Here is a 20,653-nt window from a genome sequence, read left to right as displayed (position 1 = left end):
TAACACTGGCTGTTTTTAACTCAAGAAATTTTATAATGAATATAGTTCTTCATGCAAACAAACTTAATTTCCATATTTAGTAGTTAGATCCATTCTTTATGAATGCGGATTTTATACATTTGAAGTAAATAAATAATAGTGAAAGATGGTCATTTGATATCTTTAAAGAAGATTAAGAATAAACGTATATTTACCAGTTTATCCATGGTGAAAAAAAAACAACAAAAAACAATGAAAATCAAATGTAATGATAAATTATTTTAATTGGCTTTTATCAGAAGGCTCACAACACATACCAACAACTTAATCTTGCGGTCTACTTCCCAACTACTTCAACTTCAACGTTAGCCCTGAAATGAAAGAAATATTCAATTTCTATGATGGTGGAATTGGTTTCTCTTTAGAATTTCCTTAAACCACTAGGGTTAAAATATAGTCCGAACATGTAAACATACTTAAATAACTGTAAATGATAAAGATCGTGTTGTGCTCTATGGCACGTTTTAACATTTAGGTCTAATAAAATTATTTGTTTCCGGTAACATGCTAAAAAATTAGGGTAAGTAGGTCGGAACATTTTTTATATTATTATGTTTTATTAAGGGAGACGGAAATTATTTTTTGTGTCAAAAAAATGAATTAAATAAGTGGGTAATGCATTCAAAGCATCAGTAAGTTGATTTCTAACATCACTGGACATGTTTAAAGCATACAAAGCACAGTTTTGCAACTTATTGTTAAACAATTGAAAAAAATACTCTCTAAGGCCATAAAAACATTTAGAGTCAGGCCAAAAATTTAGGGTAGGTCGGGATACCGGAAACAAACAATTCTTTTACGCCTTAAAGTTGACGTTTTCTTATTTAATTATTTGAAATAGCAAAATTCGCGACATCGCCTACTCACTTCATTTCGCATAGGGGTTTAAACAAGTGTGTACATGGTTCATCGACCCACTGGTATTTGTAACTTGCCCAAATAGCTACACAGTTAGCGGTTCTTCCTTGGTCGGGCTGTCTACTCCCCCAGTCAGTGAAAGTCGCAGGCTTATCGTTTTCATACCATACCCATGCATTTTCAACAATTTCATCTGTCAGTCCTATCCAATGTCTAGGGTCTGTAATTTGAGAATACAATATAACATATAAATTAACCCTTAGTTGTACCTACATTCTGTTTCGTTGTTCTAGATAAATAATATTTATACATGTATCATTCTTATACGGATTTTGTACCATCATAATGTCGCCAAGCCACAAAGGCCGAAAAGTACTGAAAGAGAAATTATTTCCATGTATTTCCATGTACTGATATATTAAAATTACACTAAAAACTATAGTAATATTACAGTCACTCTCTAAAAATCAGTTTGCTGCACATTTTATATTTCCATTTACAAAACTAGCAACTTTTTCTCAGAATGTATACATAAATCTAAGAATTACCTTTATAGTTTTGAAGGTGACTTTTTATGAAGGTGTTTTCGTTCTGTGTCTCTATTGATGTTAGATGAGCTTTGTAGTGCGCACAGAATCTCTACAGTGAATAACGGATCAAAATGTTAATGTATGAGACAGATGTATAACAGTGTTGCACTTAAGTAACGTTTAATAATTTGCTTTATCCTTGATAACAACTGTAAGTTCAATTTTTCGGCGAATGCTGTATTAAAAACGGATTCGTGACCATGCCACGTGATTTCAGTTTGCAAATCTCGATAACGCGTTATAGACAAATTAACTAAATTTGAACAAAAATACCTTAAATGTATGTATTTTGTAACCATGGTGATTCTAACCCTAACCTTTAGTCAGTATATTATGCACATTATACACTAAATGCGCGCGGACATGCAAAAAAATGAGTATTTTTGCCGTGCGTTCCATTTGATAATAATTCCGCGCATGCACAGAACGGCTGCACCAACTCTGCAATGAGAAACATTCTTTATCAAAATGAACGATTGATGCAACACACTGGCTGATTGGACGAGAGTGTCTATTTGCTACGCTGAGTGAAATGTAGACAAAGAATTTTTGCTAAATGACGCTGTTCACAGTTTTAAAGCTAAGTTTTGTTCAGTATATTATCAAGAATATTGATGTATCTACACAATGATGAGTAAATTTAATAAATATGATAAAAACCTGACAGTGTTCAAATACCAACGTATATCAATTTACAGAAAGAGCTAGAGTTGAATACGGTCTGCGTATCACATGGACAAGGGTGTGCTTAGAGTCTTCTATGTAGAGGGGTGCCTGCCAGACCGCTGCTGTAATTATTTGTCATAGAATAAACAAAACAAAATTGCACATCTAGGAAACCTTTTTGAACATTTTAAAGAGAACCATATAAATTGTTGTTAAGTGTGGTGTTTAGTTGTGCTATTTGCAAAATGTTAGATAGATGATAGAATGGCACGATTTATAAACCTCATATACATTTTGTCTTACTACAATTAGCCGATAATCTTTTTTAAAAATTGTTCTTGTTTTTCACTCTCCTGATTGTGCAACGCTAAGTGAAATGTCAGACAAGGGGTGTTTAATGACTCTGTTTACAGTTTTAAAGCTAGGCTTCGCTCAGTATAATTAGCAAGAATATTGATATATCTAAACTGATAAGTAAGTTTAATAAATGTAATAGAAACCTGTTCAAATACCAATATGTATCAATTTACAGGGAGTGCTGAATTCGCTCTGCGTATCACATGAATGACTGGTGTGATTAGCCGATCATTTAATGTTTTCTAGGTAGAGAAGAGACTTCAAGACCACTGCTGTAATTATTCGACATAGAAATAAAAACGAAACAATATTGCACCGTTACGAGACCATTGTGAAAAATTAAAAGAGAACCATTTAAATTGTTTAAGTGTTGTGTTCAGTTTAAATTTGCTATTTTCAAAATGTCAGATAGATGATAGAGTAACACAAATGATATGAAAAACTCATAAACTTCTTGTCTTAATACAATTCGCCGACCATCTTTTTTAAAGATATCTCTTGTTTTAGATCTATGTGTATGTGTGTAACAGATACTTACACAGCAAATGTGAAATAAATAGACAGTGAGCACAAAACAGGCTATAAGGCATCACACCGGAATGACCGGTAGCAAAAGCATAAATAGGCTAGCCTAATATGATTTGACAAACAATACAGCATACTGACCTTTACTTAACGAAACATGTTCTTGGTTATCTGGATGTCAAGCACAAACATATTAATATTTTAAAACTTCTTATTTCTTGTGTTTGAAGAATAGAACCGTTTCAAGAATGATTTTTTGGCTAAGGATGCTCTTGAAATAGCTGTAGACCAAAACATACTTTAAGGTTTTAAAAGAGGTCCTAGTTCGATCAAGAAGTTTCGCTTAAGTGCAATTTTAGGTAACGTTAGTTGATTTGTACATTGCATACCATTCAAAAAGACTGTCTAAATTAAATCGATTCGCTTGCTTGACTAAATATTTTGTTAGCTATCAGAAAATAGGTACAATTTAGCGTCTACAAAAAGTATCTCGTTCTTAGACCCGTCGGTCCCGAGGGATCTTAAAGAATATAATAATTACATACTTTTAACCATATTCTACATTGAAATGTTCCGAATTCACAGTGTTGTGACATATAACCACGGCCATTTTTTTTTACTACTGATAGACTAGTTTTGAACAATTATCTTAAAATAAACTGGCATTAAAATAATAGAAAAGTAGAGGTCAAGTTCCATATTCTCTTGGAGAGATTTTTCCTGTGTAAGACTAGTAGAAGGTTACATATTGAAAATGAGTTCTATTTGGAAACATTACGTCTTTTTTCCCTTCCAATAGATCAACTGTACATCTCCATAATAATATCTAAACAAAAAAATTACTTTTCACTGTGTTTGACTACTTAAAAAAAATCAGTGGTGTTGTATAAAATGTCCGCAATTATATAACGAACACTAGCTTTCTTGTTGCTTATGGTTAGACCTATAACTTACTTCAGCTTCCTGGAAATCCAGATCGTGATGTCCGAAGAAATAGCAAGATCCATTAAAACTGGTCCATCCGTCAAGACAACACAGAGAACTGTGCACCAGCCCTGGAAAAGAATGTCTATAACTCTTATTGCAACATTTTAGTAGAACTATTTAAAAGGAAATATCATACGAAATTTGCCGTAGGTCATTCCATGTTTTTGTCGTGAAACCGGAATAACTTGATTTCATTTATTTATATTTAAAGTATCGTTACAAACATATAAAATACACAGACATGTAGGCATGTATAAACAATAAAACAAGTAAATGGTCATACATTGTAGAACTGGAGAAACATACGAGAGTGAAGAAAACTACATTCTAAAGCGAAACATTTGACTTAATTAATCAACATAACTTAAAAATTAAATACCCGCAGCTTCTTTAACTTTGATGATGTTATTTTCGTCCCGAAAACATTCCATGGAATTGATATACAATTAATTAGCAAACTTATTAGTCATAATGATGTTTTGTAAGGAAAGAAATATTAGCCAACATCTTAAGGGAAATTATTTAAGCATTATTAGTCGCCACTATATGAGCCGCGCCATGGAAAAACCAACATAGTGGCTTTGGGGCCAGCATGGATCCAGACCAGCCTGCGCATCCGCGCGGTCTGGTCAGGATCAATGCTGTTCGCTTTCAAAGCGTATTGGAATTAGAGAAACTGTTAGCGAACAGCATGGATCCTGACCAGACTGTGCGGATGCACAGAATGGTCTGGATCCATGTTGGTCGCAAAGCCACTATGTTGGTTTACTCATGGCGCGGTTCATATTTGATACGCTATAGGATTAATCAGCTGATAGGAGAAATTATTAAAATGTTACAACGAAAAAAAAAGATATAAATGTAAATAAAGAAAAATAAGGCTGTTAATGAAAGCTTACATAAAGGAATAAGGGGCTTACATAAAGGAATTAGGAGCTGAAAATTGTAAAAGATCTTAATTATTTCAAAAGATAGCGTTTACGGAAAATAGAAAAAACGTATAAAGAACTTTAAAATGTTAAATTGTATAAATAACTTATCCCTATATGAATATCATTAAATAGGTCAGTTTCAAGTTAATCCGGATAGAGTTATCTCTTCATATCAAAAGAGGTACTGTATGTGCTGTATGCCTGAGAGTAGCCATATTGTGATAATTTTACACAGGTTAATATCTCTCCTCCTTCTCTATCACGAGTATATCTCAGAATCAGTTCTGATGTCAAATTATTAGGACTAGCCTGAGATGTTATTTACAGTACACTTTCAATGGGTGATTACGTGAAATGTAAACTGACATTATCATCGTTGTAGAAGTAATTAGGTTAACAATTTCATGATAGAAGAAGTAACATCTGTATTCTGATTTCCGAGAAACAATAGGTTATCGCTTTTTGTCAACCACGAAATCTTGCACTTACGTCAACCACGCGTTCTTATCCCGCCTACTGCATTTGCCCCGCCTTTTACGCTTTATTATACGACACATCACGAACAAAATATATTATGCGGATTTTGAAATGATATAATGCCACTTGTATAAGTATGAATGCTAATAATATAATAATAATAACATTGTGTTTGCAAATATGTATTGTTTTTCTTAAATTATAACTTAGATAAATATTTATTGTTTGTTTATAAAATAATAATATTGTGTTTTATATATGTCTAGTTTTACGTTGACCTGTACTCTTGGTATGATTAGGTCGAAGAGCTATATTTTTCTTTAATTAGGTCTAAAAAATCTTTATTTCTAGTAACATGCTAAAAAGCGTAGATAGGTCGAATTATTTTTCTTAAAGATCTTTTTTTTATTAATTGAGACTTTTCGGATTTTTTTTGTGTCAAAATATTAATGAAAGTAAGGGAATTATGCCTTGAGAGCAACAGTAAGTTGATTTCTAGCATCACTGATCATGTTTAAATCATAGAAAGTGCAGTTTTGCAAATTAAAAAAAAATGTTGAAAAAATATCTTCTAGGCCATAAAAACATTTAGGGTCAGGCCAAAAATTTAGGGTTGGTCGGGATAATGGAAACAAACATTTTTACGCCTTACTGTACCAGATATGGTCTGTAGTTTTGAATATAAAATGTTCTGTTTATTTCTGTATTCTATGCATTCGAAAAGTTATTGTTTATTGTTTAGATATGATTTGACACTATCCAAAATTATATTATGTAACTATATATCGTAAGTGGTATTATGTGTTAATAAAAGTCTTTACACATTTTGTTTTGGAAAACAATGAATTAGTTTACGACGACTTTAATTTTTTTTCTGGGTAGGCCGCTGTAATTATGTAATAACCTTCATCTGCAAAACACTTTTATAGAACAGAACAGAACAGAACAGAATTTTTATTAACAACTTGACTTGAACATAGACGTTCATCGTCACATAAACTGTACAAGCATGCGTGTATACGAGAGAGTATAACAATATATACACATATGAAATAAAATAAACTAAAAACATGCTGAAATTGTTCAAATTTATAGAAACGTATTTTCAACTTTGTTGTGATATCGTTTAATATTAAGACGGGTTCTGCTTTCCACAGAATTGTAAACATAATAGGATAAGATAAGAAAAACAATACATATATGCACTTTGCACACTAACACGTTGTTTGAAAAGTTTCAATATTCGCTTAAAATATCGTTACAACAGTCACAGTCAACCACAGATTCTGATTTATTTGTATTACTCAATTTTCAAATGCATCTCTTTCCTTTTTTACAAGTATCGCTATTACTATATTAGATAGGTCCGTTTGTGTTTAAAAGCCATTTCGGAAGATGGTAAAAAAACTGAAAATTCGTTGAAACATCATTCACACTGCTACAACTACTGATTCCGAATTCAACTTAAGCCCAGCCCAAATTTTGATTAAGTTGTTCGTAATCAACAAAGAATAGAATATTTTTGACTTATCCATGGACATGTAACATTTTATGGCTAATTCCGTCAACATTAACACGTATTGCTAAATTTTTGGAAAGTACAAAATTTGGGGCTTTACTGTAAAGCCATTTCCGTCAGAGTCAACCACGGATTCCGAAACAAATACTAGTCTAAATTAAAGAATGACACCTGAAAACAACAATAACAACAACAGCAAGAAGAAGAAGAAACAAATAGTGTTCAAACACCCATAGGTGGACAAAATATTTTTATACAAATGTTAAAGCTTATCTCTGGACACTGTGCACTTTTACTTTACTCTACAGATTTTCCAAATATGTCAACCACGGATTCCGAAATAAAAAGAAAACACAACTTTTGTCTAAATTACAGTGTATAACATATGAAAATGCAATTGTTTGCTTACACCCACAGTAAATAGTTAAACAGAATAGTTTTAACTGACGAAGTAACTTTTAGATTTTACTATTCCTACTTCCTTCATCGTCCGCCACGGAATCCGAAATCAAAATAATAAGAAAAATAAAATCAATCGAACGGCTTTCTAGAGCTATTTCTTATAGCAGCGTATTTAAACGAAGCGCGGGAAAGCGAGTTTCAAAGACAAATAACAATGTTTAGATCCAGTTTTGTTTTATCAGTTGCAGCAAAACGTTTTGAATTTTTGATCAAATAACGTGTTTTGAATCGAGAAATATTCTATCAGGAAGTCAAGGTATTGGATTTTTATTCCGGTTTTTTTTTTAAATAAAATATAAATAACTACATAAATCTTCTACATATATGTAGTTCGAAATACGCCATTTAAAGCACGAGTCATCTTACACCCCATGGTGTAAGATGGATTTTCCAGCACCGGTAAAAATACCGGAAATCCCCATCTGGTATGCAATAAGCTAGTTCCGTCTGAGTGTCAACCACGAAATCCGAAAACAAACAACAGTCCAAAATTAAAGGATAGCGCATAAGAAAATAGAGTGCAAACATCCCTTAGGTGAACAAAATAATTTTGCACTAAAGTCTCTGGACACTGTACACTTTTACTTTATTGTACAGATTTTTCGAAAATGTCAACCACGGATTCCGAAATAAAAAAACTACAGTCCAAATTACAGTGTATAAGATATGAAAATGCAGTTGTGTGCTTACAACCACCGTAAACATTTAAACAGAATTTTTTTTTTTTAACATTGATGATATAAATTTTTACTTTTACATGTTAAAATTTTACTTTCCGTCAGTAGCTGTATTGCTACTTCTGTCATAGTCACCCAAGGAATCAAAAATCAAATTCTAGTCCTAAGTAGTTTAAACATATTTTATTCCCAGTTATACATGTACAAATTAAATGCATACATCATAGTTTGAACAAGATAAGAAGAAAAGGATAAGAATGAAAGACACATAGTCTATAGAATTTTTCTTCTTTGCGGACAACATGATTTGCTTTTAGTTGTACCGGGATAATGAATAAGAAACATTCTATCTGGATATAAATGTTAAGGCGAATATGATGGTAACATGTGAAAATATGGTAGTATTTTTCTGATCAGAAATGTTACGGTTACCATATAAAATCGTGTTCAAGTCAATGTCAAATCCCTTCAGACTATTACATCGTTACGGCAGGCGGAAAGAAGTGGGAACTGAAAGAAGTAGTGGATATTAAATTCGAAACTTCCACATCGGCATAATGGAATAGGAGAAATGTTGTTTTTTTAGGAAGAGGTGATGTTCAAACTAAATTTTCCCAATTTAGTGCAAGTCTTGAATGGAGCACTTGTCGCCAAAGTAATTATAAATGACGGAGTGTGTTTGTTTATTTTTTTTAGGTTGTTTGAACATTAGGATGATATAGAATTTGCGACCGTCGTTCATATGACTGAAAAACTGTTGAAAAAGACGTTAAACCCGAACACACACACACACACACACACACACACACACAGAGAGAGAATTTGCGATGATAACGTTTTGGACTTGCGTGTTGCAGGTGTCAGTAGGTTCCACTCTGGAACAGCGGTGGGTAGAAAAGAATTATAGTATAAAGTTGTTCTAGTATGAACGATATGAATATCTTCATAATTTTTTAAACTGTAACGTGAATCACCATGCTCAGGGACAAGAGAAGATAGGTAAGCTGGTGTAAGATTATACTTCATTTTAAAGAACATAATAAGTCTTTGATTGTATCATCTGTCTGAGAGGATTTCCTAAGCTACTTCTCGATATAAATTTTCCAAGGAAACAAGTCTCATTCATTTTTTAAAATTTTGTCTAGTTGATCAAATTCATATTGTGTACAGTAACCCCATACGACGTACGTTACCGTATTCCAGGATAGGTCTTATAAAGGAAGTATGTATTGTTTCCAGAGATCGACGGTCTAATGAAAATGTTAGTTTTCCCACAATATTAACCCACTTCCACGCTTTTTCTACATTGACACCCATATGACAGTGCCAACAGCAGTCATTTGACAGGAAGATGCCGAGATGTTTATGTTGGAGTACCTCTAATATATACTGAAACTGGTAGAGTTGGATAGACCCAGATCAGGTACTCCTCTCTTGTCATCATCAGTGTTTGCTTGCGACTGGAAATAGTCGTTTAGGAGGTTATGTAAAGCATTTCCGTCAGCATCAACCACGTATTCCGATGCACAACTATTACAAAAATTTTAAGAGTAAAATGTATGAAAATACAGTTGTTTCCTTTGAGCCAATCGTTAATAAGTAAACAAAATGCATTTACACCAACGTTGTAACATTTATCTGGACAGTGTAAAATTTCACTTTGCTGTATAGCTACTTCCGTCAGCTTCAACCCTTTCGTCAGTGTCAACCACGAATTCCGAAACAAACTTTGGGCCCAAATTAAAGAATGACGCATGAGAAAAAATAAATAGGGGTGCAAATCCCCCATAGTTAAACAGAAATTTTGGCAATAATGTAAAAGCTTAAACTTTTGACACTGTACACCTTTCCTTACGTAAAGCATTTTCATAAATGTCCAACCAGGGAAATTCCGAAGCGAAAAACTATAGTCCAAAGTACAGTGTAAAACATATGAAAATACAGTTGTTTTCTATGACCCATGATCATTGATAGGTAAACAGAATACAATACACTAGCGTTATAACATTTATCTGGACAGTGCAAAATTTTAACTGTGCTGTACAGCTACATCCGTCAGTGTCATCCACGAATTCCGAAAACAAACCATAGTCCGAATTAAAAGATGGCATCAGAAAAAAAAAAACATAGTGTGCAAACATCCTATAGGTGAACAAAATATTTTTGCACAAATGTTAAAGCTTATCTCTCAACACTGTACACTTTTACTTTATTGTACAGATTTTCACAAAATGTCAACCACGGATTCCGATAAAAAAAACAACAAAAAACTAGAATCCAAATTACAGTGTAAAACATTTGAAAATACAGTTGTTTGCTTAAACCCACCGTAAATAGTTAAACAGAATATTTTTTTCACACTGACGATGTAACTTATTCTTGGTTACTTATTTTTTTTTCCTTTGCTGTATTGATACTTCCGTCATCGTCAGCCACGGAATCCGAAATCAACTTCTAGTCGTAATTAAAGAGTAAAACATGCAAAGAAAATTGTTCGCAAAAGCGCCACCGTAACTAGGTCTATAGAAAACTTTTACACAAATGTTAAAGCTTATTTCTGGAAAGTGTACAGTTTGGCTTCAATGTAAAGCTAGATCACTCAGTGTCAACCACGGATTCCGAAACCAAAGTATAGCCTAAATGCATTGGTATTTTAACATATGAAAATACAGATGCTGCTAACGCTCAACCGCAATTTGGCAATAAAACACTTCTGACACTCACGTATTAATTTTCCCATGAAAATGTTCAATCTGAATTTACTGTAAAGTATTTTCCGTCAGCATCAACCACGCATTCCTATGTAAATCTAATGTTTTTTTTTTGTTTTTTTTAAAAAGAGTAAAATATATGGAAATACAATCTTTTCCTATCACCTCATCGTAAAAATGTAAACAGAATACTTTGACACTAACATTATAACTTTTATCCGGATAGAGTAAAATTTCACTTTGCTGTACAGCTACTTCCGTCAGCGTCAACCATGAATTCCGAAAACAAACACTAGTCAAAATTAAAGAATGATGCATGAAAAAAAAGGTGTGCAAACATCCCATAGGTGAACAAAATAGTTTTACCCTAATCTTAAAAATTATCTCTGGACACTGTACACTTTTACTCTACTATAAAGCATTTTCCGAAAATGTCAACCACGGATTCCGAAGTGAAAAACTAAAATCAAATTTTAATCAAAATTAAAGACCGATACATGAAAAACGCGACAAAAAAAAAAAACAAACAACAACAACAATTGTTTGCAAACACACCACCGTAAATAGGTCAACAAAATTCTTTTACACAAATGGTAAAGCTTATTTCTGGCAAGTGTACAATATGGCTTTACTAAAGTTAGTTCCATATCAGTGTCAACCACGGATTCCGAAAACAAACCACAGTCCAAATTAAAGAACGCCAAATGGAAATAAACCAATAATGTGTAAACATCCAAAAGGTCAACAAAATATGTTCACACTATATGTTTTAACTTATCTCTGAACACTAAACTTTTAACTTAAAAATAATTGATGCAAAGAGGCCCTTTTAAAACCCATCATGCCCGATGGCGGTTATACGACGGGCGTAATAATTTCATGAGGGCGTAGCCCGAGTGAAATTATTCTGACGACGTATTACCGCCCGAGTATATAAATAGTGTTAAACACTCTTTGCTAAACAATTTTTTCGATTCAAAACGTCCTAAATCTAAACAATAGAAAAATAAATAGTGCCTTTCCTTGGTCGCAACAAAACATTGACATCACCGCACGTACGTGACGTCATTCTAGCTAGAGGTTTTAAAAGAAAAAAGCATATAGAATTTCTGGAAGCCATTTTGATAAAAGCCCAAACCCGGAATTCCGAAAAAAAAGCTATAGTACAAATTTAAGTGTAAAACAATGAAAAACGACAAAAGCAACATTAAAGGTGCAAAAATCCCAAAGTGTCGTGAAAAAAAATATTTTAAACTAAGTAAAAACTTATCCCTGGACCAATGTAACTTTTACTTACTGTGAAGCATTTCCTGAAAATTCAACCCGTTCCGAAATAAAACTATAGTACAAAAAAGTGTTAACCCCTGAAAACGAGAAAAAAAATCAATAGAGTGCAAAATTCCCAAGGTGCGTGAACCCAAATATATTTAACCCAATATTAAAGCTTTTCTCTGGACACTTTACACTTTTCTTTACTGTGAACATTTTTGAAAATGTCAACCACAATTCCAAATAAAGCTATAGTAAAATTAAAATGTAAAAATACGAAAAAAGTGGGAAAAAACCAACATCAAAAATGTGCAAAAAAACACAAGGCGTGATAAAATATTTTTTAATAATGTTTAAAAACTTATTCTGACATGTACACTTTTACTTTATTGTAAAACAGTTCCCAAATCAACCACGGATTCCGAAATAAAACAAACTATAGTCCAAAATTTCAGTGTAAAAACATTTGAAAATACAGTTGTTTGACATCCACTGTAAAAGTTAAACAGAATATTTTCAACTGACGATGTAACTTATTCTTGACGTTTTTTTTTTCCTTTGCTGTATTGATACTTTCCCTCTCGTAGCCACGGAATCCGAAATCAACTTCTGGTCGTAATTAAAGAGTAAACATGCAAAGAAAAATTTTGCAAAGCGCCTCCGTAGCTAGTCTATAAAAAATTTCACAATTTAAAGCTTATTCTGGAAAGTGTACAGTTTTGGTTCAATGTAAAGCTGATCACTCATGTCAAACCCCGGACCGAAACCCAAAAAATAAACCAAAAGCGTTTGGGATTTAACTATGAAAATAAGATGCCCAACGTCAACGCAATTACGCGATTAAAAAACTTGAAACTCACGTTATAACTTTCCAAGAAAAATGTTAATCTGACTTTACATAAAGCATTTTCCGTCAGCATCACCACGTATTACTATGTAAAAACTAATTTTAAAAAGAGAAGGAGAGGGGAGAGAGAGAGAGAGAGAGAGAGAGAGAGAGAGAGAGAGAGAGTACAATATATGAAAATACAGTTGTTTCCTATGTCCTCATCGTAAAAATGTAAACAGAATACTTTGACTAAATTATAACTTTTATTGGAAAGAGTAAAAATATCTTTTGCTGAAGCCATTCCGTCAGCGCAACCATGAATTCCGAAACAAACACTAGTCAAAGTTAAAAGAATGACGCATGAAAAAAAAAGCTTGCAAACTTTCCATAGATGAAAAAATGTTTATTTAATGTTAAAGATTATCTCTGGACACAGTACACTTTTACTCTATTATAAAGCATTTTCCGAAAATGTCCAACACGGATTCCGAAATTAAAACTAAAATCAAAATTTAATCCAAATTAAAAACCGATACATGAAAAAATTGTTTGCAAACACGCCAGTAAATAGGTCACAGATACTTTACACAATTTAAAAGCTTATTTTCAGAAAGTTACAATATGGCTTTACAAACTAGTTCCATCAGTGTCAAACGATTCCGAAAACAAACCAAGTCCAAATTGAAGAATGACCAGGACTAAAACCAGTAATGTGTAAACCCAAGGTGAACAAAATATTTAACACGTATGTTCTAACTTATTTTATGGAACTTACATTTTACTTTCTGTGAAACATTTTCTGAAATGTCAACCACGGATCCGAAAAAAGCTATAGACAAAATTAAAATATAGTGTAAAACATATGAAAAACTAAAAAAAACAAAACAAAAAAAAAAAAAAGAAAAAAAACAACATCAATAGTGTGCAAAACCAAAGGTGTAAAAATATTTTTAAACTAAAGTTTAAAATTTTCTGGGCAATGTAACACTTTAAACCTTTCTGTAAAGCAGTTTCGCAAATGTCAACACGTTCCGAATAAAAAAAACAAAAAACACTATAGTCCAAATACAGTGTAAAACATTTGAAAATACGTTGTTTCTTAACCCCCGAAAAAAGTTCAACAGAATATTTTTACACTGACCCTATAAACTTTTTCTTGGACACTTAAAACCTTTACTTTGCTATAAAGCTACTTCCGTATGGTCAACCACGGATTCTGAAATAAAACTATAGTCCAAATTAAAGGCTGATACATGAAAAAAAGAACATTTTTTCTGCTGAAACCCCACCGTAAATAGGCCGACAGAATACTTTACACTAATGTTACAACTTAATATACCTGGATAGTGTAAAATTTTACGTTACTTAAGAGTTACTTCGAATTCCATTAGAGTCAGCAATGGATTCTGGAATTAAATCATTGTCAAAACAGGGTAAAATTATGATATTACGGTTGTTGCCTAACCGTCCTTTCCAAACACCCAACCGTAAATAGATCATTAGGATACTTATACATTCACGTAATGAATTCTCCCTGGTGTGACAGTGTAACATTTTCAACATTCGTCAACCACGGATTCCAAAATCAAACTTTATTCCTAATTAAAAGGTAAAACATAGACAATACAGTTGTTTCCTATATGGTGGCTGATTTGCCATTTCGATACTTCATTCTGTCACACCGACAGAACGGGCCGCCCCGCCGAACGTCGCCGAGCCGAATGTTGCCTTTTTATGTTTTAAAACGCATAACCCCTTATTTGTATTAATTTTTCAACATAAAAATAATTTCCAAAAAGTCTCACTTAATGCAAAAAAAAAATGTACCCCCCCCCCCCCCCCCCACATTTTTTCCAATCTACTTACCCTATTATTTTAGACCATGATACCGGAAATAACGAATATTTTTTTAGGCCTAATGTTGTTATTTTTTAATTGGAAAACAATAGTACAATAGGCCCCACTAGTTTAGATTGCCAGTCATAAAAGAGCTATAAAAATAAATGTGTTTTATAGTTCTTTGCAAATATAAAAGTTAAAACAAAATCTGAACGTCGAATTATTTTGACTAAATATATTAATATGTTGTACTGCAGTATGCATAAATTAGCTCTAGTTCAAAAGGTTTTACGAACATATCTTTTGGGGAAAAAACGCATTTGAAGTAAAACATTTAAAAAATCAGAAAATGTAAACACAATTACTTTCTGATTGCTGTAACCACCACGTTGGTGAGATATCGTACTTCTCTACTTCTACGGGCTGCCTACATCTACTTCCGATTCATTCTAGGGGCGGAGCTAAAGATGTAGGCGGGATCGGAATCTGTGGTTTGCGAGTTAACACGATTTGGTGGTTGACAAAAAGATTTTACGGAAACAATATGGTTATTATTGTTGTATACAATAGCAAATTGATCCACTCAGCCGCCCCCCCCCCCCCCCCCCCCCCCCCCCCCCCCCACACACACACACAGACAGAGTAAGATATAGAAAACCTGCATCAAATATGGAAAAATCGAAAAGCTCGGATGCTACATAACCATATACCTTTTATAGGTACTCCGAGAATATACATTAGTCCCTATACTTCTGTCGCATATTTTACGTTAGCAGATCAGTCTTATTTGTTACATATAAAACAATTATTCCGAATTATTCCGAAGCATTATGATCATGCAACGCATTCGTTAAGAATTTCAACTAACGATGTTGAAACAAACACTTCTAATCATAAAAATAACAAATTCGCAAAAGAACAAATATGGTCGTTACTGTCGGGAACGCGTTCGTTGGTATAATTTCAACGAACACTTCTGCTCTAGTAAAAGTATCTACAAGGTAGTAGGGTACACTTCGAATTTTGGCCCCCGTCAATATTTGTTATAAGTAGAACTTCGTGATTTTGGATGTCTGTAAATTAAGGTGAGAGATAATGATTATTAATTCTTTAGAAAATTTATACAGCCGATACATGTAAAATTTTGATGTCAGTTGGAAAACTAACTGCTGGTAGCTTTGTATGATCAATGAGACACCTTTTCGCGGAAAAATTCAAATCACGGAAGGGTTCTGTGCTTGTTGATTGATACTCAGGAACATTTTCGCTATTTTGTGGGGGAAAAAACAAGCTGGATGGGCCCCCATTCCGTTTATATCCTGACGTTAAGTAAGGACTATTAAATTGAGAAATGCAATAAAATTGGGCATTTTCTTGCAGCGGGATCATTGCAGGCTTCTCAAAAAGTGCAAAATTGATGATTTTGGCATGCTATTTTTCATGGATGGTGTAAACCTTTCGTTTTGATAACTTTCTTTATTCTTGTATGATCTTGCCATTTATTAAAAGCACAAAACATGCACGCAATTTATAAAATTGCCATCCTGATTCTGCTCATAAAGTAAGTGCAATATTGCGACTCGCTACATGTAAGACCGTCCGTGCCCAAAATTTTCGCTTCTAAGTGTACCCTGCTACCACAAGAGCCGAACACATTTCGCAGATCAAGTTACTGTTGTAATGAACATTTAATGATATACCTAAATGTACTAAAACGTTGTTCTTTCTTTTTTTTCCATTTAGTACACCTTTAAAGCGACAATGTTTAAAATAATTAAGAATTCAATGTCATTATCAGTAGTTTACAATATCGTGATGTAAACAAAAAAGTAACAATAACTTACCAAGATTATAACAGAAAACGACGATACAAACAATTGCTCTTGCAGAAGAAGACATGTTGGTGTCTGAACTCTTTTATAAAACCAGACAATGCCAATGATAAGAACATACGATGTCTCATATTTTGAACTTGCTTATCGTCATATAGAAACTGAATGATAAGCTGACAGTTGCATATATTTCGAAAGGACGTGAACATAAATAGAAATTTCATGTTCTCAAAATTCGCATTTGCCAAATATTGTCCGTGTTATATTTTAGATACATTTGTTTATAAGAAACATGTCTCCATTATAAAAAAATAATTTTGAACAGTTATGTAAAACAATAATTTCGGGGCGAACAACGTTTAACCCATTGTATTATTCATTTCATCACTGTTGCATTTGCCTCAGACACAAAATGTTATTTAGTGAAAGAACGGCATTTAATCTTGATTGGAAATCAGACGAGTAAGTAAATAAATGATCCACGTTGTAAGTTATCTGATTGTATTAATGCCCTTTATTATACGGCTTGAAAAGTTTATAATTATTTCAGTCGAATTGTTTGTATTTATTTTTTGATAAAGTAAATATATTGAGGTCAAATTTATTAATGAGTTTTGCAAAACGTATAAACGGGATAGATAAAATTAAAACTGATAGCATCCTTGTATAGCATGCCCTTTGCAACTTTAAAACTGTTAGACATTGATTACTATCGTGATGGAATCGGTTCTTTCAGCCAGATACTAGACTATATGCATAAATGTGCTTATCTCCAGTTGAATTTAATGTAGGCTATAGGTTCAGCTGTGGTACATTTAGTCATTTTATACATTACCAATCAATTTAGTTTAAAATGAGCAAGGGGCCGACTTCGTGGTGGGAGGGGAGGGGGGGGGGGGGGGAGGGGGGAGGGGGCTGGGATTTTACTTGGAGCTTAGAAAAAAATTTGGTATGGAAGTCAGATTTTTTTTTCTTAACTTGACAGCCAGAATATTTTTATTTCAAGCGCAATAAAGACGTACACTCTGTATATAGTAATGTCTCTTCGATTTTGAGGACAGTAATAAACGTCTCTAAGCAAAACTTGACTTTAAATTTTCATATACATTAATCATATAACTGATGCTTGAACGATAGATGAGTCCCAAGGGGCAAAGCCAGCCAAAACTTGATGTTGACTGGGACATCATTATTGGAGACTGCGGTGCATGCTACAACGGAAAAAAAATGAATTGCGGGCCAGCTCTGGTGCATTTCAATGTATATTTAGAAGTATACTCTCCTCACTTTTGGATTTTTATTATATCTTAATTATTCCTGTCATCATCATGAGTATACCCTGGCTGTGTAATAGTAATGCAAGCACACATGTCTAAAATTCACCAGTATATTTGAATAATAATTGTTTTTAAGTAAAACAAAGATGATGACTGTCTAGACCTAATACAAGTTAGAGTCAAGCAATCTGATTGGTATTAAAAAGATGAAGAAGCAAAAAATCCGGTTTAACTAGAATACATTGGATGTATTTTCTTTCATCTCCTGGACTTAATCTTAATATAATACTTCTAATACCGGATTAGCAAGCGTAGCAAGCAGAATGTTTCAAGAAATGCTCTGGGATCTGAATTTTAGGCTTTAAAATATGTATAATGCTAGCAGCTTTTAGGAACCGTGGTGCGTTGGGTGCACCCTTGACTCAGATGGTGTATATAACAATATTTTCAATTTTATTTCCACCGACAACAAATGACAGATGTTGTAGTTCATAATTTACAGTTCTAAAATTTAATGAAATATTTCACAAAGTTTTTAATCAGTCCATCACAGTCTGGGATGAACTGTGTGTATTATAAAAAAAATTAATATTATAAATATTGTTAATCACATTTTTGGTCTATGTGTTTGGGAGCTATTCTTAACAAGAGATGTCCGTAAGACAGTCAATACACTTGACAATTCGAATTGTACCAGAAGCAGGAATATTGCCCTAAATGATAAAATATCTGCATCAGTTCAAAGAGCTATACAATTTAATTTTCATACCTCTATGATTAGTTTTAGAGATAGTAACGTACATGCAAAACTTCAACCCTGATTTTCAAAGTTCAAAAGGGGGCATAATTTGGCCAAAATTCGTGTCAGAGTTATGGGACTTGATGCTATCATCTAGTTTTATAACCTAGTTTTATAACCCTGAAATACTCAAGTGAAGTTTCAAATCAATATCTGCATTATAGCCTATTAGTTTTGAGATAGTAACTTGCACGCAAAACTTTAACCAGGGTTTCGTAAGTCTAAAAGAGGGCATAATTTTGCTAAAATACATGTCATATTTATGGGACTTGATCTGGTGAGGTTGTTTTTTTTACCTAGAAAAAAAAACGAAAGCATAAGTTTCAAAGCTATTTGCCTTTAAATAATAGCTATATGTTCGTGATGAAATAATGCACGGAGGGGCACCTGGGGTCTTCCTCCACCATCAAAGTTGGAAAGTCGCCATATGACCTATAATTGTGACAGCGCGACGTCAAGCCCAACCAAAAAAAAATATGTTCGTCCATGCAAGACTCCAACCAAGGTGTGACGCCGTTAGAAGAATAGCTAGACTATTCTTGGAAAAGTCGAGCTAATAAAATGCTAATCATATTTTGAGAATGTGTTGTATTATTTCAGTATGAGGGGATACTCCCCGTAAAATTTTGCAATTTCTGGATTCTAAATTCTTAATTCTAAAGGGATTTCAACACTGATTAAGGTTGCCGATTACTTTAGGTTTAAGTTTTTTTTTGAAATTGTCAACTTCCTTCATCTTGATGGAGATGTCCCTCGAGCAACATCTTACGGTGTCTATATTTCACAACTTATTCGTTTTGTTTCTCTGCTCTTACGCTTATGTATACAATATAGATTACTGTTAAGATACTGAAATCATCAACCAGACTTCTTCAGCAGTGTCCAATATTCAAATTTTGATAGAAATAAGTACATAAAAAAGTATGCTTTTATATAACCTTATTATGTAATTATAAGTATCAAATGTAAAAGCAGTTTCGAAACAAAGAATATGACTTTCTGAGTAATGGAAATATTTGGACTTGGGTCCTGTTTTCTTTCTCCATTGATTTCGAAGTCGAAATAAATCATCGACCACAGGATGTATCAAAGATTAGATGCATGTTTCAATTGATGTTTTATCATAATGAATTCATGGTCTGTGCTAAACTTTATTCAGACCCCATGTTTTGTCCACGGGAGGTATCTCCGGGGGCTATTCAAATTTTGTATGATTATGTCCCCTTTCTTCTAAAAAAATCCAGGGCCAAGAAAGATCGGTGTATTTTAGAAAAACGAATATAAGTTCTAGTCGGTAGACAGACAAGGCATCTTAACCGAGTACTACTACTTTTTCAATTTCCAAGTTAAGATTTCACATAATTGCGTATACATAACTGATATGGTTCGACTTCAAATGAACAGTAATATGGTGACTCGAATTCTGAATACTTTGCGTCAAACTTTGCGACATCACATCACTTCCTTTCTTCCCGTCGGTGAAGAGTGATGATCCTATATTTATTTTCAAACTTGCCATTACCGATGTTTCGTTATGGGTGTAGAATTCTACATGCGAGGATGTCATTCAACAGGCTTACGGAAGGTCAGTAATTCTAATCAATGCAGATGTCCCGGGTGCACCTGGGATATTCTATCAAAAGCTGCAAATGCCGCCATGTGACCTAAACATGGTCGGTGTGACTCTATACACTTATGGAAATTGAGGGCTTCGTAGGTAAGGGAAGTTCCTAATTAACTAAATATTGCATCATTTATGACCATTTTTAATAGGAAACGTAATGAAGATCTGCTGAAAGAACCCCAAGTACCAATCACTGCATCTAACTTGTAGAACTTCCTTTTAATCTCAACTGCATTGGAATAGGGTGTCCAGATTTCTTATAAAATCATGGTTGAAGCTTCAATGTCATGGAAAGAAAAAGAAAAAAAGAAACAAGAGAAAAAAGGCAGCACATCCGAAGCTACACAACGTAACATTTTTCATAACTGATACATAACAAATCAA

General features: G+C 33.3%; 1 protein-coding gene across 1 annotated transcript; it reads right to left on the bottom strand.

Annotated features, from left to right (window-relative positions):
• Positions 1-245: 245 nt before the first annotated feature.
• On the bottom strand, positions 246-16,717 carry LOC128549705 (C-type lectin mannose-binding isoform-like). Its single transcript, XM_053527058.1, has 5 exons — positions 16,582-16,717; positions 3,990-4,090; positions 1,446-1,536; positions 907-1,117; positions 246-350 (listed from the first exon to the last, which is right to left on the bottom strand). Exons 1-5 carry the CDS (start codon positions 16,634-16,636, stop codon positions 317-319), a joined length of 492 nt encoding a protein of 163 aa, XP_053383033.1. The 5' UTR covers positions 16,637-16,717; the 3' UTR covers positions 246-316.
• Between the last annotated feature and the right edge of the window lie 3,936 nt (positions 16,718-20,653).

The sequence above is a fragment of the Mercenaria mercenaria genome, chromosome 16, assembly GCF_021730395.1.
Source record: "Mercenaria mercenaria strain notata chromosome 16, MADL_Memer_1, whole genome shotgun sequence".
NCBI classification, from domain to species: Eukaryota; Metazoa; Mollusca; class Bivalvia; order Venerida; family Veneridae; genus Mercenaria; species Mercenaria mercenaria.
This window is presented reverse-complemented; position numbering and strand designations above follow the sequence as displayed.